The sequence below is a fragment of the Trachemys scripta genome, chromosome 18 (genome assembly GCF_013100865.1).
Source record: "Trachemys scripta elegans isolate TJP31775 chromosome 18, CAS_Tse_1.0, whole genome shotgun sequence".
NCBI classification, from domain to species: Eukaryota; Metazoa; Chordata; order Testudines; family Emydidae; genus Trachemys; species Trachemys scripta.
In genome coordinates, this window is record NC_048315.1 from 9289344 (window position 1) to 9315014 (window position 25671).

Sequence of the window (25671 nt, forward strand, 5' to 3'; positions counted from 1 at the left end):
TGCACAGTCCAGTAGTAATACTAGAAACAGGACAGGTGAGTCCTGACTTTCAGTCCCCGACTCTAATCACTAGATAGAAGTCACTGCTATCAACAACTACGCTACAACACTTCTAAGGGTACGTCTACACTGCAATCATGGGGCATGACTGAAGGCTGTGTAGACATACCCTAGCTAGTTTTAGTATTGGGCTAGCAACATGAGTAATTACCCAGGGTTCCAGTTGGGCATGTACAACACACACGGAAGCGTACATTGCCTAGCTTTACTGCTCCGGTACACCAACTAGCTTGGGTATGTCTACACAAGCTGCAATCACACCCTGGGATGGCAGTGTAGACAAACCCAAAAAAGCCAAGGAACTCGGGCCTCTACTGCATCACTGCTCTGGGAAGGAGAGACCTGACTGAAAAGCTGAACTGAAAGCAGCATTTTGGGTCTCAGAGTAGCAGCCGTGTTAGTCTGTATCCGTAAAAAGAACAGGAGTACTTGTGGCACCTTAGAGACTAACAAATTATATTAGAGCATAAGCTTTCGTGGACTACAGCCCACTTCTTCGGATGCATCCGAAGAAGTGGGCTGTAGTTCACGAAAGCTTATGCTCTAATAAAATTTGTTAGTCTCTAAGGTGCCACAAGTACTCTTGTTCTTTTTACGGATACAGACTAACACGGCTGCTACTCTGAGACCCAAAATGCTGCTTTCAGTTCAGCTTTTCAGTCAGGTCTCTCCTTCCCAGAGCAGTGATGCAGTAGAGGCCCGAGTTCCTTGGCTTTTTTGGGTTTGTCTACACTGCCATCCCAGGGTGTGATTGCAGCTTGTGTAGACATACCCAAGCTAGTTGGTGTACCGGAGCAGTAAAGCTAGGCAATGTACGCTTCCGTGTGTGTTGTACATGCCCAACTGGAACCCTGGGTAATTACTCATGTTGCTAGCCCAATACTAAAACTAGCTAGGGTATGTCTACACAGCCTTCAGTCATGCCCCATGATTGCAGTGTAGACGTACCCTTAGAAGTGTTGTAGCGTAGTTGTTGATAGCAGTGACTTCTATCTAGTGATTAGAGTCGGGGACTGAAAGTCAGGACTCACCTGTCCTGTTTCTAGTATTACTACTGGACTGTGCAATCTTTGGCAAGTCACTTAACCTCTCTTCATTCCAGTATCCTCTGTAGAAGAAGTGCAATAATCCCTGCCCCACAGGGACCTTATGGGGTTTATTACTTAATGTCTATAAGATGCTTTGCAGTTCTCCAATGCAAGATTCTCCAGGCCAAGCACTTTCCAGGAGGTTATGGCTGGGGTCTTGCATAGTTTGAAGTAACTTGGTCTTCATCCTGGTGCCCTTGATAGCACTTGAGAAAAGCACAGACACATGTTCCCCCCTCCCCCCCATTGCTTACATAGCTGTGTGGCACGGGCCTGATTCTGAGATGCACTGAGCACTTACAACCGCAGCTGAAGCCGATGGGAGAGGCAGGTGCTCAGAACCAGCCTCGTGCCCAGATGATTGAGACTCATTCCAAGGAATAAACCGGTCAGGAATGAATGGGAGCCACTGTAGCCTTGTCATTCTTACAGGGGCTTGTGTATGGATATTTTTTTATTATTATTATTGCAGTTGCACCATAGGTCCCAAGATCAGGGTCCCATTGAGCTAAGCACTCCACAGACAGTCTTTATCCTTAAGATCAATCCAAACAAAGGCACAAAGAGGTGACGTGACTTGTCCAACTTCAGTAGGAGAGTCAGGACAAGAACCCAGATCTTATGGGTCCCAGTCTAGAGCCCTGTTCTTTGGACCCCAAGCTGTCCCTAATAAGGGGAGGGGGGTTGTCTCTCTCTCGACACACTCAAGTTTCTCAGCCCTTGATAAACCAATCAATCCACTGCCAGCTGAGTTTTATAGTTCATCTTCTTACTTTATCCTTGCTCCTGTGTCTCTGAGGAAGGCAGAAGGTGAAATACCATCATATAGTGGATTCAGTTCTGAAGGCAAAAGAAAACCATGTGTTAGAGAGTCCAAAACCAGCCACATCATGTGGGATTCAGATCATTTCTTGAAACATGCCCGCCTGTTTTACATCTCCTTCTTTTCCCCTTTACCTTTGGTAAGTCTCTGTCTGCCAACGTGCGGCTGCCGCACTAGACTCCTGCGGTACCTTTTGAACTTCAGGCTAGTTTCTTTGATCCTTAAATGTTAAAATAATCAAGTAGAAAGAGCTCCTCTGGGTACAACATTTACTGAGACAGCTGAAAGCTTTTAGTACAGGTGTCAACAGGAGCTGGGGTGGGTAACAAGGAGCTCTGTGCCATGGGAGGATGTCAGGCTGTGAATGAGTTTTTGAACAATTCTCATAGGGAAATGAGAATATACCTAACCCTAAAATGGTACAATTCCTCCTCTTTTCTCCCCCCCCCCCCCCCCGCATGAACTCCATTATACCAATATGAAGGTGCTTATACTGGTTTAGCTAGTTCTGTAATAGGAAATAAGCCATTTTTTCTGTAGGGAAGAGGAATAACCTACACGGGATCAGTACTGCCCAAGATAGTTCTCTGTGCAAAGCCTGTGTTGACCACGCCTTGGATTAACTGAGACTTCAGGCCTCAGTAACACTCAGACAAGTGACTTCATGTTCCTTAGCTTTGCGATTGCTGCAAATGTGTTCCAGGGCCAGGTCCTGCCCCGAGTCACACCTGAGCAGCCAACCTGGCTTCGCTGAGTGTCCTCTGGGGCAGCCCATCCTTGGTCCCTAGTAACTTGTGTTCTGAATACAGGGGGAAACTGTAAAGGCAACTGGAATCTTGAAAAAGTAAATGGTGGCACTTCTCCCTCTTCCCTGCCCTTGTGGTAGTTTGACTCTAAAGATGCAGATGCAGATGGAGATTGGCAGCAGCTGTGCAAAGGAGTCCGCCTGAATGAGTCCGTCCAGGGGTTCTCAAACTTTGTTGCACCACGATCCCCTTCTGACAACAAAAGTTACTACATGGCCCCAGGAGGGGGGACCAAAGCCCGAGCCCTGTGTGTGTGGGGCAAAGCCCAAGCCCCACTGCCCCAGGTCCAAAGCTGAAGTCCAAGGGCTTCAGCCACAGCAGGGGGCCTGTAACCTGAGCCCTGAAGCCCTCTGGCTTTGGCCCCAGGTAGTGGAGCTCAGGCTTCGGCACTGGCCCTGGGCCCCAGCAAGTGGAAGCCAGCCCCGGTGACCTCATTAAAATGGGGTTGTGACTCACTTTGGGTTCCCAACCCACAGTCTGAGAACTGCTGAGTCAGTCACTTCGGGTAAGCGGCACTGAAGGAACTGCTGAAAGCTGGGGAGAACTGAGTTCAAAAGCTGCAAGAGCTGCTGATCTGTGGGTGAGGGTGTGGCAGGTGCTACAAAGCTGAGGCGCACATTTAGCTACCCTGACAGACAAGGGGAGGGCTCAAGATTATTCATGTGCTGTTGGCTTGATAAGATAAATCGACTCTCCCAGTGGGTCGTTGACGTGGGTTTGATTCTCAGCTCTGCCTTTTGACTCCTGGCCCCTTGGCTCCAACCTCTAGACACACACACAATCTCCAGGATAGGCTAGATGGACCATTAGGATTCAGATCGTTCCTAGAAACACGGCCTGCCTATTGGACGTCTTGACAGTGCTCCTCATTCTGAACGCTGCCTCTATCCAGGCCTTTTGCGGGCTGCTTCTTTACTCTTTTGTGTGTGTGAATGGTATTGAAACCCAACAACACACTGGCTGTAAAGGGATCCTGGCCTTCCTTAATTGTGGCATTGGCTGGAAGACTTTGAGGAACCCCTGAGGTGTGTGTTTCATTCCCACCACACAGGCATCTTTCTAAGGAATTTCCATGTCCTCCAGTACTGTCTTTAATAGATTTATTCTTTCTACACCATTGTGAGGTAGGGAAGTGCTGCTATTCCATTTCAGAACAAGGAATTGAACCTGTGCCTCCAAGTGCTAGGCTAACCAAGACCATCCTCCTTCTGTCAGTCATTGACACGCTGTTATCTCTGGTTTATAAATGTGTCATAAATTTTGCATTTTTAAAAGTGTCTGTGGCATTGGCTGGAGTTTCCCCGCAGATCTGTTGACCCTCTCAGCGTTTTGGAGTGAAATAGGCCACTACCTGTTCAGTGTTCACCCTAAAGCAGAGGGCCAACACATGGCACCACTTTTTCCTTTAAGGCATAGTTCTTGCCCTGATCATCTGCACAGGGGGTGAATGTCTCCCTTTGTGCGTTCCCAGGTCTCTGCCTTCACAGTTCAGGGGCAAGCGGTTCTTGGATGTATTCGAACTTCCTTTATACCTGGTGTAACCTCAGTTTCACAAATGACCAGTTATACAAACTATTTCTCCTGATTGCAGGGGGAGAGTCACATTGTGAAAGTGATGGTGATGAAGCACATGTCGCCCTCCTCTTCAGGTTCCAATGCCTTCAGTGCACTGGAAATAACTTTGCAGTAGTTCGAAGGAGAGGAAGAAAGTGATGCAGTGTGATATACTGCAACTTAGTCACCATATCTGCTGTCACTTCAAGAAGCTCAGTTTTATGAACTTTTTGATTCCACCCCCCACCCTCCCCCAAACACCTCAATCCCCAGTTAGTTTGTAACCTAGGGATTTGACTGGAAATGAAATTCTGGTTCTCCCCTTCACGCAAAACTGGATCCATCACAACTTTCCCTTTTTTTAAACCCTTGATTGAGATCCCCGGATGACTTGGAAATAAGTGTCCTGTGTTCCTGTTTGTAGATTCTCTGGGTGGCTGTCAAGAGAAACCTATGCAACGCTTCCAAAAGACAAGCCTGGGAGCTTAAATTCATAACTTGCTAGATACTAAGTCATGGTCCTAATAAAGACATTGGATTTATGGCAACAGTCTGTAACCCACTAAGGGGGCGTGGGTGAAGAAGGCTATCTACAGGGGTGTTAACAGGCACTTCACCTGGAATGGTCCCTTTGAATATGTGCTAACTACTGATAGATCTTGTATTTACCTGTGACATCTGAGGAAATAGGTATGTCCAAATAAATCTGTTAGTCTTTAAGGTGCCACCAGACTCTCTTGTTGTTTTTGTGGATACAAACTAACACTGCCACCCCCTGATACTGGGACACTGAGTATCTTTGCCAGACCTGAAGAAGAGCTCTGTATCTTGAAAGCTTGTCTGTCTGTCTCCAACAAAAGTGGTTTAATAAAAGATATTACCTCGCCATCTCTGTAAGATCCATATCAGTTTCTCACACACTTTCTTAGTTTTTTGCAGTGTTTGTTGTAGCCATGTTTGTCCCAGGATATGAGAGAGACAAAGTAGGTGAGGTAATATATTTTATTGGACCAACTTCTGGTGGTGGAAGACACACTTTTTTGTGCTACACAGAACTCTTCAGGTCTAGGGGAGGAAGCAGTGTCTAAACTAAATAGAAGTTGGGGCAGATTTTAAAGCAGAAGGGGTCACACATGTTGGAGGTGGTCACTTGAAATGAAGTGGGCCATTGTGTGTTAGATTAATGTGTAAAGGGGCCACCTAAAGTTGGCGCAATGTGACATTACCTCACCTGGCTTGTCTCTGTCATGCTTTCTTAGTGTGACTTGAGGGAGTATCTTAAACTCTGCAGGCCAGGTTCTGACCTCTGACAGTAGTGTAAATCTAGAGTAATTAATTTAGTGCCATCTGGCAGAATCACTCTGAATATTCATTGCTGTAATCGGAGGCAAGGTTCTCCTCTCAGGTTCAGAAGGTAGGAATGTAGAACTTGCTATACGGGCTCATACCATTGGTTCAGCAAGTCTTTGGCCTAGTCTTCACTTACCGGCTGGTCCGGCGGCACGCCATCGATGTTCTGGGATCGATTTATCGCGTCTGGTTAAGACACGATAAATCGATCCCAGATCGATCCCGGAAGTGCTCACAGTCGGCGCCGGTACTCCAGCTCGCCGAGAGGAGTATGCGGCGTCGACGGGGGGAGACTTCCGGCCGCGTCTGGACCGCGGTAAGTCCGGACTAAGGTACTTCGAATTCAGCTACGTTATTAACGTAGCTGAATTTGCGTACCGAAGTCCGGACTAAGTGGGGACCAGCCCTTTGTATCCTGCTTCCAAGAGTGCCTATTATCTCTTGCTCCAGAAGACTCAACCTTCACGAGTTCTCTACCTTGCCTGCACCTGGTGGGAGGTACATCATGGAATTCCTTCCCGGTCCGCTTCTGCCTGAAGCAAGCTATGTGACTGCCCTTATCTAAGCCATGCATAACTGCAAATATATATGCATCCGACGAAGTGGGCGTTCACCCACGAAAGCTTATGCTCCAATACATCTGTTAGCCTTAAAGGTGCCACAGGACTCTGTTGCTTTCTGCAAATATATTGGGTCGTAAAATAATCCAGCCCTTTAAAACCTCTGGCTACAATACTTGACTTGATGACTGGCTGACTCATTGAATTGCACTAACTGGCAAAGACTGCAGGCTGCGTGAAGAAGTATTTGCACATGCCCATATTTATTTTTATCCCAAGTGAAGTCTTACGGAATTTAACAGCATCTTCTAGGGAAGGGGAACTTTGTTTTTAAGCGTTTGTTTGACTACTTGGCTGAGTGAAGCAAGGCCCTCCACTGAACTTGGTAGCATTTCTCTGACTGGCTTTGAATGCCACATCAATCCATTCCAAAATTTCAGGGAATGTTCTAGGTATCAATAGTCCCTCCCCCCCATCCCACCCAAATGACTTTGGTGAAAACCAGGAGGAGGAAAAGGGGTGGGGCAAACCTATCCGCTTGAACCAGGTCTGTAATTATCTATAGATCAAAGAACTGTCTGACTTCAGGCATTGGTGCAGCAGCACCTGTGCAAACCGCTAGCATAGAGAGAGTTAATTTTTATAAGCCATGACTTTCCCCTGCTTGAAACCAGGATAAAGCCACTGGTGCAAATAGGGGTTTACTCATGTTGGTATCTGGGATTTCAACCCATGCAGTAATCAAGAGGCCCAGACCCATAGCGAAAGCTCAATGGGAGTGAGTGTGGCCTAGTAAATAGGGCACTGGACTGGGACCTAGGAGAGCAGGAGTCTATTCCCAGCTCTGCCACAGACATGCTCGGTGATCTTGCAGGTCATTGGCTTCTGGCTTTCCCCATCTGTAAATTGGTGGTAATGATATGTCTCCTCTTAGCAGGGCACTTTGAGATATATGGAGGAAAAGCACTATGAGAAAGCTAGAGCTAGGTAACGGTGTGGATTGATTGCACTCAATTTGGGTTGGTATTAATAGAATGGTGAAGGCTCAACTTGCAAGAGTTGGAGACTGACTTAATGGTTTTTGTCTTCAAAGACTTTTGGACTAAGATGTCATGATCCTAATATGAATAAAGCATATTTGAGTCAAATTCTGTGGAAGAGACACTTGGTCTCATATGTCTGAAAGTCTTTTGGTTAGAGGCCATAACGCTGTGGTTCTTTTGTTACATTCTATTTTAATTTCTCAGAGAATGAAACTTCTGATCAGTCACAGCCACATGGTTTGAAGAATTCAGTGCCACAATTCGAAGACTGAATTCTTCCAAGCAGTATTTGCAAGCTCCAGGTTTGAAAGGCTCTTTTGAATGTTGCATTGTGGGTGTCGGTAAATTAATTTCACAGATGCGGTCTCTGTGAGAGCCCGATGAGAGTTCTTGTATGTTTTTGGTTTGGTTTGTGTGTGTTGAAGCTCCCAACTGTTAGTTTTGATGTCATCGTTAGAGGCAAGCTTGTGTCTCTAGAGGTTGAACTAGTTTTGTGTATATATAAATTCAAGTCTGGCAATTTTCCCCTAAACATACCGGGCCCAATTTTCCTTTATGCTAATCCCTCTTTAAAACTCCTTCTGTATTGTAAAGTGGATGTCCGTTATATTTGCACGTGCTTTAAGGTCCCTGTACACTGCCAGAGTAGTACAAAACAGTGCCTTTTATTTTCCCTCTAAATGAGAATCTGGCACAACGGGCATCGGGCAAACTGAATGGAGGAGGAGAGATGGCGTCTAAGTGGAGCAGTCATTCTGTGCTGCAGATTATTCTCTCCCCCCTCCCCCCTCCCCCCTCCCGTTTTGTTTCTTTCCCACCCCCATTTGGTTGTTGCAGTCTGCATATGTTACCACTTAGTAGGTTTTGCTGTTATGCTGTAAAGGATTAATTTGTTGGCACACAGGCAATGAAAAGGTTACTACTTGTTTTATCTCTAATTTTGTGGTTGGAGACGCGCACTGTATTTGTGGATTTTTATTTGCGTCACTGAACCCAAAAGTTTTTATTTGTATTCTCAGAAATTGATTTTGTAACCGCTCAGCCATGAGAGCCAAACCATGCAGTTTAGTGAGAACTCTGAGCGGGGAAATAACCAAATGAGATTCATTGTGAGGTGAAAAATGCAAATTTAATATTTATGGGAGGGGGAAAACTATCTCAGAGCTGAATAATCCATGCAAAGGAGATGTTCCAGGCAAACCAAGCTCAGTGATCAATCGAAGGCCCCCATCCCTGTAATGTTGGAGTGCTTCTCAACCCGTAATGTAATTCTCCTCACAATACCACGGTGAGGCTGGTGATTTTGCTCGTGGCTTGCCCTAACGGTCTCATTGCACATTCCTGCAGTGAAATGCACTAGTACCAGGTGGGACCCTGTGCTGTGGGAACTAGTAGGCTGTGGGATCAAGATGCAAGCCCTATTGGGTTAGGCGCTGTACAGGTGCGGTCAGAGACTAAAGGGACAAGCCAGAAAAAGGGTAGGGAAGCGATGATGTAACTTGCCCAGAGTAGAATCCAGGTCTCTTGACTCCCAGTCCAGTACCCTATTTCCGACCTAGACCATTCTGTGCTCACAAAAGGTACCCCAGTTACACTGATATTGAAGAGGGTTTTTTTTTTAAATTTACAGCCTGACTTTTGGAGCGGCTGAGTCCCATTGACTTCAGTAGGAATTGTAAGTGCTCTAAAACCCAATTCTGTGCTCCCATTGATGTCTATGGGAGTTCTTTGTACACTTCGATAGAAGCAGGCTTGCACCCTAAGCTTGTATGGATGGGCTTTCGTAAAAGGACGGATGAAATATGCCCAGAGCAGAATGAATGCGACGGCCCAAGATCACCTGATAAAATCTACATGCTAGCAAGAGTAAGAACAAGGCTACATAATTTTCACTATTAGGGGAAAATACATCAGGCGTGCTTAATTAGTTATCTGGCACGTGTCCTGCAGTCTGTTTGAGGAGCTGGACTGTTGATTCTGCTCTCAGGTCAGTTTCGAACCTACTGTGCAAACAGAATTTCTTCCCTCTGCAGGTGCTCTGCTACCTGGTGGTATGCCAAAGAATGGGGAAGAGATGAGCTGACCTGGGGGAAAGGACAAGATGAACCGCACCCTGGTGCTGACTTGCTGTGAATTTACCCTGCAGCGCTTTTCAGAAACGCAGTTGTCTGGCCTTGGATGATACTAGTTGGTGAAACTTGTATATCCACAGCAAGCCCCTACAGCCAGTGTTGGTTAATTAGGAGTGGCCCATGTGGAAATATGGCTTGTAGTATTCTAGTTGTTTTCCTGGCCGTCTGAGATGCATCTTACAATAAGGCCATTTCCTTGAATCTGACTGGACTGTTGTGTTATCTAGTAGTAGAAATGGGAGCTCTATTGTGGGTTCTGCCTCAGCCAGAGACCTATCCTATGTGATGTTTAAAAATCAAAAAAAAAATTTAAGGATTGAAACTCCACTTGGGAGTGGAAACTCAACTGCAATCTAAATTCTGGAGGGATTGCTTTCAGTCCAGAATATGATATCCCGGCTGCTCCATGTACAGTAATAACATACAAAAATGTGAGGCTCGGGTCTGGTGTGTGTGTGTGTGTGTTATAAATCTTCAAAAGTACCTTTGAAGATTTATCAAGCAGAACAAATACAATTCAGTGAAGAGACAGTCAGACAAACTGCAGCATATCATGACGGCATAGGGAAAAAATATTCCAACGAGTAACCAATTAAAAATTGAAACTGAGACACTAGTGGGCAAATATTTGTAAAATGAGTGTTTTGACAGCTCATTTCTGACTGTGACTCAGGGATAAATAGGACAGCTCCCTTTATATAGGCTCTCTTGGTCTGAGGGGTACGTGGGAGAGTGCATACAGTCATCCCTTAAGTTAATCAGCTTACTGTACTCGGACACCACTTCATGACTGTCTCTTTTCTGCATTGAGCCAAGGCTGAAGTCAGGAACAGAGCTGTGTGCATGAGTGACCTGGAGAACTTTCCGTCTAGCGCTGTATGTGGTGGCTGACTTGGCTCCTTTCCCTTGACTCAGCATGGCCATTCTTTGGCATTAATTTTCTAATTTCTAACTTCTAATTTTCTAAGTCTTTGGACTTCAGAAGTCTCCTGTGGCTTGACAAACTGCTGGCTCTCTCTGACTGCTGCATGTGGGCAGCTTGTGGTTGGAAGACTGACTGACTGGTAAGGCAGGGCTTTCTCTGTCCAGTGGAACAGCATTCATGAATCCTGTATTGCTTTGGTGTATTGCAGTTCCAGGGATTGCTTTGTGACACAGTCACTTTAAAACAGAATGATCTGGCTTTTGGGGGGGGGGGGGGGAGAGCAGAGGGCGTTTGAGGGGCAAGGAATAAGAGGGAGAAATGCCCAATGCTGAAGAAGGGTCCAAGCCACAGGGGCTGCAACAGACCTCTTCTGCCATCACCATGCTGGCCTATGGGCTGGAATATCTGACATTGCTTCTGTGCACACCTGAATAGGGAACTGGCATCAGTGGATCTATGCAGTCATGGATCCTGTAACCTCCTCTTTCACGCTGTGTGCCGTCCTGGCTCACCTTAGCTCAGACGCCCTCTGCAAAGCACTCTGGATACAGAGGTCCCCCCACCCTGTAAGGCCAGTCTACCAGTGGCACTGCTGTAAATGGTACAGAGGACAGGCTGTTGTAGGAAGGGAATGCACCAATGTGCTGCCGACCCACCCAAAGCAGAGGTTTGTTGGCCTGACTATTGGAATGTTACACCGGACATTTGAAGTGTTCAGATGTTCCTAGAAAGAGACCTAGAAAATGTAATACCATTTAAAAAAAAAAAAAAAATCAACAACCCAACACCTTTTTAGCTGAGTCCTGTTTATCTGTTTCGGTCCAAAGCAGTGAGAGCCTACCATGCCTGAACTAAACAGAATTCATCTCCCTTTTAAAAACCACTGGGCAGGGGAATTCTGGTCCTACTGAAGTCAATGGTAAAACTCTCATTGACTTCAGTACGGCCAGGGTTTCATCCCATAATGGGATCAGTTGATGTCTGGCTTGCGCTTCTTGCCAGGAGCATGCCCATTTAAACATTTGCCGGTGCTTTCCTGCTGAGTAATGGGTGTGTCTGTCCCAGAAATACATAACTGTTGGGTCATTTTGTATCAGGACCATTGTTGTTTAGATGTGTTAGGGTAGAGAGTACAACGGAGAGGGGGGGCTCCATTGTGCAGCCACTGTACAAACACACAGGCCTTTGCCAACCAGAAGCTTACAATCAAATGACCTGATCCTGGGAAGAGACCTACACAAGCAGACCCCTGTGTCCACATGGCACCTCACTGACTTACACACAGCATCCTGTGTACACGGGTCCACTCCATGTTGTTCACTTTTGCAGGATCAGGGCAAGACAAAGGATGGGAGAAAGGCATTATCCTCCGTCTTACAGAATGGGGCTTGAGGCAGAGAGCAGGGTTTCAAAAGCCATTTTCAGTGGGTCTAGCGCTCCAAAGTCACGTTCCGCGGTCATGACCTTCCTTGCAAAGGTTCCGAGTGCTCCGTTAGCTCCAGTTGGAGTTCTGGGTGCTTGTCGGCTCTTCTGAAAATCGGGCCCCTTGTGCCTGATGTCATCTTGCAAAAGTGTAGTTGTTTGGTTTTATTTTTTAGGATACTGCAGCTCCCATTTGCACAACATGCTATCTGGGGAGTAGCATATCTGACACTGCTATCTCTGGGGTCACCGCATGCCAGCGTCTGGATCTCTCACTCTCAGTTGCATCAAACTGCAACCAGAAATTTAAAAAAAAACAAACCAAAAAAACCCTTGAAAATTTCACAGGGCTGCTTCTTTCTGACCTGAGAAGTGTGTGTGGGCAGTGAAACCCCACATTTACACCAGATAGCTGTGCATCGTCAGATTACTGGTAAAATAAACCAGCAGTTTACAGGAAAGCATAATCCAGGAATGCAGGTCTGCTGTGCGTTGCCAATGGCTGTTTACTATTTTAATACAGCTTTATTCTTCAGATGGCTCTGTTGCTTGAATGCTGCCAGCTTAGATGAAATCTTTCATGTAATGTTTCAGATGATCCTTGTGCTGGGAGCCGTACACGTACAATTAAAGTCCTTGTCCTAAAGAGTTTATAGTCTAAATAGATGAGACAAGCACAGAGTGGGGAATGGGCGCAAAGCAACTTGCATAAAGTCACTCAGAAGCTGACCTGGGATTAGAACCCACCTCTTCATTTTAGCGCAGCATTCTAGCTACTGGACTGTGCGATCTCTGTCTAATCTAATGATTGCAACCCAAAGTTATTGTTCTGCCTGCTAATGATTCTCCCATCTCCTGATACTTGTCTTGAGTGCGCCCACCTTCTAGTGACCCATTCCCCGGTTATTTGCTCGTATGACCAAACGGTTCAGTTTGGGAGCTACAGCCGTGCAGGTCCAGATAAAGATCCCAGTATTGAGTGACTGCCACCTTTGCTTTTCCATTGCGACTATTGCTGAAATATCAAGCTGAGTGGTGTGTGGGTTTTTTTTTTTTTTTTTTTTTTATGGCCAGGAATTGCAGCCCCATCCCGAGTATGGCTTACCGGGCTCTACCTAGCCCGGTGTCGCATGCTTTGGCCACGTACATATGCAAAAATCCACAGTTGTTGTCTTTCAGAGAACTGTTCCCAAAACACAGGCTTTCTAGCCACCTACCGAAGGGGCAGTAATGGGCAATATAGTCATAAATGCAGTACAGCAAGTCGCGTTCCAGTAGTGAGGGGCTTTCTAGTGTGCTGCCGCCCAGTGTGTGCACAATAACTGCACATTGTGTGTTCTACTAAACCAATCCAGGCTTTGAGCCCAGAGGCCTTGTGGATGGAGCCCCCTCTACTTTATCACCTGTTGATGTTCCACTTCGCCCATTCCTCTGAGGCAGTGTTGCCTAGTGGATAGCGCACTGGACAGGGAGTCTGGAGACCTGGGTTCTATTCCTAGCTCTTCCACTGGCCTGTTGCATGACATGGGATAAGTCACTGTGCCTCAGTTTCCCCATCTGGAAAATGGGGATGATGATACTGAACTCCTTTTGTAAACCGCTTTGAGTTTGGTTGATGGAAAGTGTTCTATAAGAGCTAGGTATTACTGCTTACCTGCCTGTTTTTTAGATCATGAGTGCCTCAGACCACCTTCTTGAATGTGTGGAAAGTTCCTCATGCATAACAGGCGCTACTGTAAATACTGGTAACTCAGTCACCTGTGTCACCAAAGAGACCCCAAAGTAGCATTAGGATGTCCATGTCTTCTTCAGGACAGTCAATAGGAGGCAATATCATTCTAAACCAGTGGACAGGTCAGAGGTATACACCAGCCTTTCAGTGAAGATGACGCATAGTGTCGGTTTGCTCTTAAGTGTTTGATACAGCCTCTCTGGGAATAGATTAGATCAGTGGTTTTCAACCTCTTTTTTTCATTTGCAGACCCCTAAAGAAAACTTCAAATGGAAGGGCGGACCCCCTTTGGAAATCTTAGACCTAGGCCACCTGGGGGGTCTGTGGGATCACAGGTTGAAAACCACTGGATTAGATGATCTAATAAATCTTTTCTCATCTGTAACTATGATTTTTATGCATGCATTACATCATGCAGACATGTAGTCAGAAAATATTTCCAGTGGAAACTTGAGAAGAGACATTAAAGAGGACAAGAAATGCATGTTTGTTTTTCCTTTTAATTATAAATCTGATCTTCCCTCGAATGCTATAATTCTTGTGCTTTACTGTAGACATGTTTTGGTTAATAAAATTCAGATAGACTAAATTGCTTTGGGGTGTTTTTCTTTAGAAGTCTTTTGAAGCTTAGGTCTGCCCTCTAGGTATATGTGACACAGAAACAATGAAAAATTTCTTTTGAGTTTTTTGTTTTATGTTCGGAAAAACATAAGGCACAAATAATAATATTCCTTTTGTGTGTTCTCTCAACTTTTGTAGCAAAATTGAGATTGTCAGGCACTGGAAGCATTGGTGTTTTGAGTCCAACTTAATTTTTATTCTTTAAATAATTATTTGCCTTGAAGTAGAGGCCAGAGATCCCAACCAGAGCATGTCCCTGTTATTCTGGGTGCTGTACAGAGTTCTAGGAAGACACTGCCTGCCCTGCAGAACTCAGTCTAAATGTGGACCAGATGCTGTAAGTGGGTGTAACCACCACACAGAAGGAATGGATGAGGGTAACCACAACAGGAACACGCAGTCCTTGGGAAGTGTAGAGCAGCTGTATGCACAGTTTTCAGACAGAAGGCAATGGATCACTCCCTATTATGTATGTGGTATATTTTTGGGTGAAGTTAACCACTATAGGCAACTGTCTTTTTTTCGTGATGGTTTAAAGAAGGTTTGTACAGGAATGGAAACCTCCTGCCACCCTCCTGTCTAGTGAAACCACAGGGGGAACCAAGTTATCGCTGTGCTGTTTAGTGTAAGGGACTGTTGGCTCGCAGAAGTGCCTGGTTAGTTGTTAGTGGTGGCTTATTTATTTGCAATCCAGTAGCGCCTACAAGCCCCTGTCAGACCGGGACCTATTGCACTAGAACAAAAAAGTCAAAGAGCGTTCAACTGTAACCATTCGCTTTCTGGATCCCAACAGGTGAAATTGGTCCGGTACATCAACAGACAGCGGCTGTGTAAGCTGAGTGTGCCTCTGAATGACAGGACAGTGGAGCTCAACAGCTACCCAAGATTCAATGACTGGTTAGACCTCGTCAATGTAAAGAAAGAAGTTGTACAGGTAAGGGACAAATCCGTCGGTACAGAGCATGCCTACCTCTTCAGTACTGGATTTCCTGACTGCCTGCTGGTGTAATTCAGACTCCTGAAGTTATTTAAAGCAAGGGGCTTTTTGCAAATGATTTGCATGCACCTTTATATAATTATTTGGCTCCGACAACAATACTACTTTGTCTGGGTTGGAGCTGCAGAACTCCGCTTTGAAGTGTGCTTGATCTGAAAATATAAATATATACCAGTCCAGATAATCACTGTCTCTTTAAGAAGCACCGGAAAGTCTGTATCACATGTTGGCAAGTGTACCCGGTCTCTTCCTGGTTCAGATCTGAATGAGAGGAGATCAAACAGGTTTTGCAACATGTTGTTTCCAGCTCCCTGGGCGACAGCAGCGGCAGCTCCGGTAAAAGCCCCGGTGGGTCTGCGCTTCTCAAGTCCCTTCTCCCTCAACTGCTGATGAGAAGAGAAGATTCTTCTCTCCTGCCTGAAGTCCCTCTTTCCCCATCATCCCTATCCAGAGGAGCGGGGAAAATTCACCCCCCAGCTACAAGATGGAGGTAGAGCTCCAGTTGAGTTGCTTACTATGGATCGGGTACCTTAATATCTTGCTACGTTTATGGACCACACTCACCCTTCTCCCACCTACTCCTCTGCTGGACCAGGGACTGCCCGTAACCTGTTCACCTGGTATAGTTCAGAAACACCAGCCTCCAAACAAGCCAGATGTCCACCTGCACCTCACACTGCTGGCTGCAGTGGACTGGAGACCCCTCTGTACCTGATACAGGCTGGGAAGGTGACTTCAGGTTATAATCTTGTATACTGAAAGATCGTAATGTTGCAATTAAAATAGCAGTCAGGGCAGACTTGAGCTTGTGAGGATCTCCCCTGTAAATGCAGAGAAGAACGGGATTCAAGGGTGGAGTTAAGTTTGCAGTTGGATCCTAGAACTTCCTCACTCTTGTCTGGTTGATATTTAACTGGGATATTTCCCCTCGTTTATGTACAGATTCTGCTCTCGGCAACAGCGCTGTAAATTGGCAGTTGCTTTACTGAGCTCCGTGGGCCAAATACTCTGGTGTAAATTTGCCTGCCTTTGGAGTTGTGCCATGGGGCTACGCCAATTTATACCAGCAGAGAATTTGGCCCAGTGGCTCTAGAGTTCCACTGAGGTAAGAGAGAGCAGAGACTCCCATTAATCTAGCCTTGATTGTGGCACACCCGAAGGATTCCTGCCTTAGTGGGTTCAGTGAGTAAAGTCTCTTGGTCAAACTGCAATTGAGAGGCATTGCACCTGCGTGGCAGAGGAGAGCCAGACTCCCTGGGTCTGACTTTTCAGAGGTGTTGAGCCCCCACAGCTGTAGTTGAAGTCAGTAGGCGTTACAGGTGCTCAGCACCTGAAAACCAGGCCTGAGGGGTGTGATCCCAGAAGAATTTCGACCTTTTCTAATGTAATTCTCTTTGCTTGAGAAACCCATGGCAGCCTGGCAGCCCACGGAAGTGGGCAGTGAGCCAGTTATGACTGTGAGCCTCCCATCTTAGCGCTGGCTCTGTCTGTTAACGGCAAGAGCGTACATGCTTATTCCTATCCACTGGAGTATGGGGAGATTTATGACTGCAGGAAACTGACAAGTTCGTCACTTGGGGCTGGGCTCTGCCAATCTCACGGGTCAATGAGCACTTGCTCACACAGGGTCCGTTCCTGGGAGCGTTCAGCAACGTACACGCCGCCCAGCACCAAGTGAACAGCTTGATGTCGGTTCCCAATGATTGCAAATCTGATAATCCAATGAATATGGATAAGCAGTGAATGCTCTTCCTGGTTTTGGCAGCTCCGAGCAAATCCCGAGGTCCTAGTTCAGCTTTCACATAATCCTTTCTCCAGCAAAAGATTTCCTTGACTCCAATGGGTCTAAAGAGAGAGTGCAAACGGGGGGGGGAGGGTGTTTGTTTGTAGAGTTACTCCAGATTCATATTGCTATTAAAAGGGCAGAATCTGGCCCAGTGGTTTGACTTCAGGATTGGGCCTTGCTGTTTTATGTAGAACGTAGGTGGTTTATCAATAGTTCATCGATTTTTGGGCATTACTGCCCTAGATGCAGCAGCTGCACCGGTGAAGTCTGTTCCTGGGACGGAGTTGCCAGGTTGGTTGGTTGTTTCGTTTCTGTGGTAACTGGAACTTGCACAAAAATTCTTTTTGTCTAAGGAACTCATTGAAAACCCCTTTTACAGTGTCTGCAGAAGGGAGGGGGAAGTACCTTCCACACCCCATCCTGGGCATTTCAAGGCCTCTGCATGGTTGCTAAGATGGTGAGCAAATATGTGTCTGCTCCACGCCCAGAAGAGCAAACTTTCTCACTGCTTAACACTGTTCTTCACAGCCCCTTTGCTGTCTCCAATCCTCTTGGAAAGAGACAAGCCAGGTTCTTCTTGCTCCCACCGTCAGAAATACCAGTGTGGTGCGCAGCATTTATTTAAATTGCTTTTTGATCCCAATTCTCCTTTTTCCTTGGTTCTGATCCCGTTTCATTGCCAAGGGTTATTTGTTTTCTCATGCCGCGGCAGTTGGTTTGGGTAGCATTGAGATGAGCTGTGCAGGAAATGCACAGCGGATTCTATCCAGTTTGACTTTTGCGTGGGCTTGTGGGAATGAATTGGGAGCTGCAGGTTAGGGGGGGAAAGGAAAGACCTGGACTGTTAAACCAGAGAGAGGATTGTACAAATCCCAGTTGGCTTTTCTCAATTGGTGGTGGCTTTTCGTCCTCCTTTTTTCTCTGCTTGGACAATAGCAGTTAATGAAATCAGTTTAGCTTTAGTTGATAAGCTGGTGGGGCTTTAATACCTGGGATGTAAACAATGCAGGGGGCTGTTTGTCTGTTTTGTGATGAGTTGGCTACTAGAAATTGTACACAAATCATGGGACCGTTTCTGTTGGGCTCTGGTTTCATAAGAGCTTGTTTTTATAGAACCTGAAATGTATCCACAGTGGAGCAGAGTGCTTTGAAAACAGATAGTCAGAAGAAGGGTTCTATGCAGGGCTCCGTGTTGTTGTATATGTAGCATCTTTAGGGATGTTTTCCTGTAGTGTTCTATAAAACGCAGTGCCTGTGATTTGCTGGGAAGAGTGGCTGAGGGAGTCCTCAGGCAGCATAGCCTAATGGATAGGGTGCTGCACAGGGAGTCAGGAGATAGGGATTTTGTGACCTGCAGTGAACCGCTTCCCTTTCTTGTGCCTCAGTTTCCCCTTCTGTAAAATGGGGATAATGAGACTGGATTTCCTTTTTGTAACAGGCTTTGAGAATCATTGATGAAAAGTACCTGGGTGAAATTTTCAAAAGTGCCTATGTGACTTTGGCTGCAAAGTGCCTAAATCTCCCTTTCTAAAGGGATTTAGGCACTCAAGTCAATTAGCTGCTTTAACGTTTTTTTACCCAGAATCCCACTGATGCTTTTGAAAAATGGATCCTCTGGGCCATAGCTTAGTGGCTCCAGCAGAGATCGGGGCACCATTGTATCAGGCACTGTATAAGCACACGGCGAGCGACAGTCTCTGCCCTGAAGAGCGTATGAACGAAATAGAGAAGACAGACCAAAGTGTGGGAAGGAAAACAGACGCCCAAAGAGGTGAAGTAACTTGCTCCAGGGCACCCCGTAGATTGGCAGAGTGACAACCCGGGGCTTTTTGGCTGCCCGCCTGGTGCTGTACCCATTGGACCATGCTGTCTCTCCCAAGCGAATAAAGGGCTTGTGCTCATGTTACATTATGTGAACGGTCAGATGCTCTTTTCATTTCTAATGCTGCCAGATATCCTGGTGACTGTGCTAATCTGGGATGTAGCACTTGGAAAACCCACATTCTTAGAAGGAGTTCTCAGCTTTGGACGATGCTAGTCCACCCCCCACACTCTGAGCGGTCTTCTCCAAAAATAAAGCACAAACTCCCGGACGCTCCTGTCAGAAATAGAGCCCCATTTTCCAATTTAAAATATTTGCTGACTCCTCCAGTCCAGCGCAAAGCCTATTTTTTGCTCACTGACACTGCTCCAGCCATCGAGAGCTTTCAAGCTGCACAGTGTTAGAATGGCTGGCTGTCTTTTTTTTTTTTTTTTTTTTTTTTTTCCCTTTGAACGCCTGTATTTAAAACCAAAATAATGTCCGCCTGTCAGATCCTTTAGCTCTGGGAGAGATTACAGTAATAACAATGCACTGTTTATGGCGTTGGGCAATCGCTAAAACTCCCGTGAACATGGATAACAGTGAGCCAGTAATGCTGCGGAGAGTGAGAGGACTGTTCGGTGCCGGGCTAGCAGACACTGAGGTAGGTGGAGAATAGAAGCCTTCAATTTTCACTCCACAGTGCACATTTTGTGAGGGGTAAGTCACTCGGTTGACAGCAAATTTGTAGAAGCCAGTTGCTGTGGTGATTTTCTCTCCCCCCCCCACCCCCCCCACCCCCCTCCAGCTACCATGTAAATGGAGTAAGTCGGATAGTTTGAGACAGCTCTGCTTTGGGATGGAGCTATTCTGTGTCTGTCTGTCTCCTCTTTTTGGATCATTTTATGGCAAAAGGCTGAGGAGATTTCTGATGGCTAAATGCTCCGGGGAGGGGCTAGCTATAGCCAAGTGCATGTGTGGGGAGCGCCGTGTTTTCCAAAGCGTGGAAGATACGTACTGTGACAATGAGACTGGACAAAGTGCTATGAAAATACAGGGCATAATCCTGTCTGGACTGCGAATTGGCACGGATGGGCTAATGCGGGAGTTCTCAACTGGAAGTTGTGAATCCCGGGAGGTTAGGACCAGGTGTCTGGAGGGGGGTGTGATTGCCCTGCCTTTTGCATAGAGTTAAAAGGGGGGGGGGGCGGTAAATCTCTGCAAAATGGGAGGAGATTCTGGGATAGGCTGAGAATCACTGATCTAATAGGTCTTTTCCAGCTTGAATGTCCATGGTTTAGTGTTTTCATTTAAAAGAAAATGAGTGAGGTGTTTTTTTTGTTTTTGTTTTTTTCCTAAAACGGGCCCTGCCGTTGGCTTGTTTTCTTTGATATAAGAAAAATCCCCCAGGATGCTTAACTATGTGGTTTGCTCCCTGCACCTTTTTGTCACAGACTTAAAGGTAATTGAAGAAGATGGCAGCCTCATTATCCTCTTGCCAGACATGTCTGAACTGGCCGTGCTCTGCCCTCGCAGGGGTTCTAGTCAATCAAGCCTGGGAGTCTGTTTTTAGTGTTGATAACTGGCAGCCTATTGTAGACAGGGAGTGGTGAGATCGCATTAAACCAGCAGTCCCCAAACTTTTCAGAGTCATGCCCCCCCCCTTTGCCTCTGTCTGCCCACCCAGCTGGGGCCAGGAGTGGGGCTGCAGCTGGGGGGAGAGACACGCAGACAGGAATAAGGGGGCTGAGGCCGGTCCTGCAGCTGGGGGTGGGTCTGGGGCCAGGAGCGGGGGTTGGGAACAGTACCGGGGCTGAGGCTGGGGGCTGGCAGCCAGGCCCACGGCCAGGTGCAGAGCTGTGTGAAGGCTGGGGACAGGGGCCGGAGCTGGGGCCGGAGCAGAGCTAGCGGCAGGGGGCTGGCCTGGGCTCCCTCCCCGAATATTCCTCTGTTCCCCACAATGTGGGGACCTCTGCATTAAACAAACACGTCTCCCACTGCAGGGCTTTCAGGAGGATCTGTGGTATGAATGGCAGGTGCCGGCAGGTCTGGTTTGTAACGATTGTGCTTTGGGAATGTCTAGCAATACCACAGCGTTCTTTTCAATCAGTGTTATGTTTACTTGTGAAACCTAGTTTGTTGCCCATTTAAATCTTTTTCTGATCAAGGTAGGGGGACATGGAATTTGATGGGAGCGGTGTGGTTCCTTTTTTAAACCCTCAACAGGGATCCGGCAAAGCAGAGCGAGCAGGCTGGCAGGGAAAGAGCTTTGCTCCTTTGGCTTCATGGTTGGACTAATCCGTGCATATTATTTCAGGTTCTTCTGGTTTCTTGCAGTTTCTGTGTAACCCACGGGGGGCCTGGTCTGAGGGACGCTTTTGGTATCTGAATAGTCTGAGCTGTTAATTTTATCATATGGCAGATGGCTACACATTGCACTCTGTAGGAAGAACAAGTGCACTGAGCAAAGGGTTTGCCTCCATCTCCCTCTGCAGCGTTCCCTTCCCTGGAGCGTAGGTCAGGCTGCAGGGAGTGGAGTGGTTCAGACCAATTCTGACCAGTTTGTAATTGACTGCCCTGCCCCGCTGTCCGGGGAGAGTGTAGTAGCTTTTTGTGCAGTGTATTTTTAGCTTGGGAATGGAAAAGCAGCACCTGGAGCTCTGTTTCCCCATAAAGACCTTTCATTTGAATGGCATACTCCTCTTCAGTCTCAAACTTCAAGGCCATGTTACAGTTGCCATCCTACCCATCAGGGAGACCTGGATGGGACTCGTTTGAAAGCCACCAACTCTGTAGCCTCAGGGGGTTGCTGTGAGGAACATGAGTAAACTACTGCCCCCTCTCCCAGACTCCGTAGCACATGGTTTCTCCACAGGTCAGGACAACTCTGCCATTTGGCGGGAGCATCCCCACTAGGTCACCACGCAGTCCTTGGAAGAACAGACCCTAGCAGCATGGACTTCTCCACCCAGCTCCATTCTATTCAGCATTAGCTTTGCAGTGGGGAAGATGAAGCAGCTCCTCTATTTACAACACAAAGTTTGCAGTAGGGGGTTAAACTCAGTCCAGCGCCAAGCACCAGCACATGGCCCAAGTGCCACTTACAGCGTTAAGGCATTGGGCAAATTTTAACCCTAAATGAGGCTTCTTCATAAGCACTATACCTGGCTGATGTTCTCAACAGGCTGTATCCAGTCAGCAGGCGAGACCTCCCTTGGGACATCACTATCTCTCTTCTCCAAAAGGTTGTGACTAGTGATATGAGACCAAGGACTTAGCTTCATCTCTCCACTCAGCAATCCCATGCTTTTCCAAACAGAGGGCTGCAGATTGATCCCATCTGCATCCTGTGGGACGGCAGGGCATCACCATGATCAGAGAGAGACTTGCCCAATCTTGACTGACAACACAAGGAATCTGGAGATTTCTTAGCAGGATGCCATATACATATAATGTGGTAACAAGCTTCCCACAGGTTCCTTGTCTGTGACTCCTCCCATGTACAATAGGAGGCCATTCAGTTCACAATTTGGGCAAGGGCTTTCCACCTCTGTGCACCAAGAATGTTTGTGTCTGTATGAGAGATTTAGTAGCTGGAGGGGAGAGTTTGCACCAGACCAAAACCTGGGCAGATCCAGTTTAGCGTGATCTATGAACATAACTTGAGGCTTCCTAGAATGGCCATTAGAATATTGTTTGTTTGAACTGACCAGAGAGCTAATATTCTATTGCCTTTCTCTTTTGGGCACTGGAGCAGCCAAGGCAGAATAAAAGCTAATTTCACCAAGACGATCTTCAGAGCACCCTCCCTCACATGCTTTTGCTTAGAATCACCAGCAGGACTTTAAGCACCTTATGTAATGGGCTTTCTCCTATCTAGCATCTGCTTCTTTGCCTAGCCAGCTATCTTCCAGGAATGTATTGATTAAGAAGGGGCATTTGGGGCCTTGACAGATGTCCAGCTTTGTAAAGACAGCACCCATACAGGGGTGAGGAACAGGTCAGCTCACTTCAGTAGAGCTGGTAGAAGAAACTGTTTCCAGGTTGGGGTTGTAGACATGTTGCATGTGTCATAGAAAGGGTGTGTGTGTGTGACACATTAATATATTATAGATTTATCTGCATTAGGGAATTTTTGCAAAAACTATCCCAACATTGCTAACATCTGTATGGATCCATGACATTTTTTTTCAACATGTAGTTGTGTAGAAAGGGTTTCTTGGTATCTGCTTAGTCTTCGTTTGAGTTTTGCTGAAGATTTTGCAGGTTTTTATAGGGAGGTAAATGCGATGGTATTTTGTGGAGGCAAAAAATCCTTAATGCATTGCTAACTTCCACTATCCTCCTAGTATTCGGAACACCTGTACATGAATACCAAGGGCTTGTATGCCTTGGAATTAATCTGGAATAGTCATTCTTCTTTAAAGCCACACCCCACTTTATCTGGGAATAACTTCATGTATAGACAAGCCCGAAAAACAAAGCTCTCCCTCAGGTGGAATTCACCTGTGGGCAGAAAACCAACACAATGTCCAGGTATAATATAAGCCCTCTCTGGAGGAGTGATGGACTGTGGTGATGCTGAAGGCCTTAGTGAATTTTACTCAGTGGCTGATTTGGAGGAAGTGTTGGCTGGCTTGTTTGATGTTCTGAGGATTGACACACCTTTTTTATTTGAGGGTTGCTTTCATTAGTGCTCATTTTCAAGCATGTACACGGTAGAGTTCACACTCTGTATGTCTGGACTGAAGGTGGGTTTTGTAGAAAAGTCCTCCTCATTGTTCTAAGAAGGGTTTATTTCTTGGTTTGGCTTTTTTGTTTTTAGATCTCTTCTGCTGAACCAAGGGTGGTGAGTAAGCCTTCACAGTTGCCAGCAGCTTATCTTGCATATACCTTAATTACCTTAGTATCGGTGCACCCTACAACCCTAAATTTATTTATCCTCCTAATACCCTGGTGAGGTAGAGCAGTGCTGTTATCCCCATTGTACAGATCGGGAACTGAGGCACAGAGAAACTAAGGCTTGCTCAAGGTCACACGGGAAGTGTGACGATACAAAATCACTCACGGTAATTAACTCCAAAGGGATCTCACTAAACTGGGTGACCAAATAACAGATGAAAGTCAATGTTGATAAATACAAAGTAAAGCACATTTATATGCAAAATAATGGGGTCTAAATTAGCTGTTGCCACTCAAGAAAGAACTTGAAGGCATTGTGGATAGTGCTCTGAAAACATCTGCTCAGTGTGCAGCGGCAGTCAAAAAAGCGAACAGAATGTTAGGAACCATTAGGAAAAGGATAGATAATGGAACAGAAAGTATCATAATGCCACTGTTTTAAATCCATGGTACGCCCACACCTTGAATACTGCATGCAGTTCTGGTCCCCCGCACCTCAAAAAAGATAAATGGAAAAGGTACACAGAAGGGCAATGAAAATGATTAGGGGAATGGAACAGCTTCCATTTGAGGGGAGATTAAAGACTGGGACTGTTCAGCTCAGACAAGTTCAGAGGATGGGGGCAGAGATGGTCAAGGACGCAAACCCATGCTCTTTGTGTCCCTAAACCTTCAACTACCAGAAGCTGGGACTGGATGACAGGGGATGGATCACTTGATAACTCCCCTGTTCTGTTCATTTCCTCTGAAGCATCTGGCACTGGCCACTATTGGAAGACAGAATCCTGGGCCAGATGGACCATTTGTTTTACCCAGTATGGCCATTCTTACAGCCTTAAATCTGTGGTAAAGCAGGGAATTGAATTTGGCTCTTCCAAGTCATAGGCTAGAACATCCCTCCTCTCTAAGGTATGGGAGCGCTCATGATTTGATTTGAAACAGAACCACGCTCTCGGGTTTATAGCACATCATGTTGCTGTGGTCCATATGCCAGCCAGCACATCGCCTGCTGCACAGCAGTTAAAAACAACAAAGAGTCTGGTGGCACCTTAAAGACTAACAGATTTATTTGGGCATAAGCTTTCGTGAGTAAAAACCTCACTTCTTCGGATGCAACTAACAGCAGTTAGTTTGTTTTGGTTTTAGGAGGGAGTATTTGGGCCGAGTCCTCTGGGGAAAATTTTCCTTGCAAGAAAAGGAATTCCTTTGTCCACACAGAATATTTGGGGTGGTTTGCTCCAGCCTTAAACACAATGAAGCCTATGGGAGTGCCCCCCCCAGTGGGGGCAGGATCTGTTTAGGTTCCTATGCTGCACACCTTGTCTCAGTATCAAACCCAGGGTCTCCTCCGGAAGAGCCATGCGCAGTAGTAGGCTGTGGGCAAGAAGGGACTGTGTAAAACGCTGCTTGGGTTTGAACCTGTCTCCAGGGAACCTAGAACAGCTATTTCGATCTTGTCTCCCCTTTTGATAGTTAGCATTTCCAATCTATCGCTCACCCATTCGTCCATCCATACCCCACTCTTCCTATATAAATACCAAGTGAGTGCCATCTAGACCCACCCTTGTCAACAGAAATGAAAAGAAAGCTATTAAACGCTATTGAAGTAGAGAGCAGAAAATTAACACCTCAGTGCAATTGGTGTGTAGGGCCTTCTGTAAGGCTGTCTTATCTGGATAGCGAGACAAACTGCAGTACACTCATTCTTTGGCAACAGCCAGAGGGCTGGGCGAGCAGTGAAAACGCCTTCCCCCCACCTGAGCGCAGAGAGTACAGTGCTGTAAAGTGCCAGTGTAATCAGAGCCTGCAACGCTGCACACTCGCTCGCAGCGCTGCACGCTATTCCCCTCGGAGAGGCAGAGTACATACAGCGCTGCGAGAGAGCTCTCGCAGCGCTGGCGGCGCGACTACACTCGTGCTTCACAGCGCTGCCGCGGCATCGCTGGGAAGTCCCGAGTGTAACCAAGGCCTAGACTGCTTGCCTGTCTTAAGGTGATGGAAAAGCAAATGTGTCTAGCAGCTGCTACTTTCCTTAAACCACAGTCGCCCAGAGCCTGCTCCTAGATTTG

The 25671-nt window shown here is 46.5% G+C and overlaps 1 protein-coding gene across 8 annotated transcripts in view; it reads left to right on the forward strand.

Moving 5' to 3' along the window:
* The window catches only part of KSR1 (kinase suppressor of ras 1), a 120199-nt gene that overhangs the window by 45610 nt on the left and 48918 nt on the right, over nucleotides 1-25671 (forward strand). For 6 of the 8 annotated variants that reach the window (XM_034752577.1, XM_034752572.1, XM_034752574.1 and 3 more), the window contains exon 2: nucleotides 14910-15050. Coding sequence is in view for 1 of the 8 variants with exons in the window: in XM_034752579.1 (XP_034608470.1) it covers nucleotides 15598-15603 (6 nt within the window). In the remaining 7 variants the exon portion in view is untranslated. Of the gene's footprint in view, nucleotides 1-14909; nucleotides 15051-15470; nucleotides 15604-19340; nucleotides 19365-25671 lie in introns of those variants that run through there. The other 2 variants (XM_034752579.1, XM_034752578.1) reach the window with 2 other exon arrangements.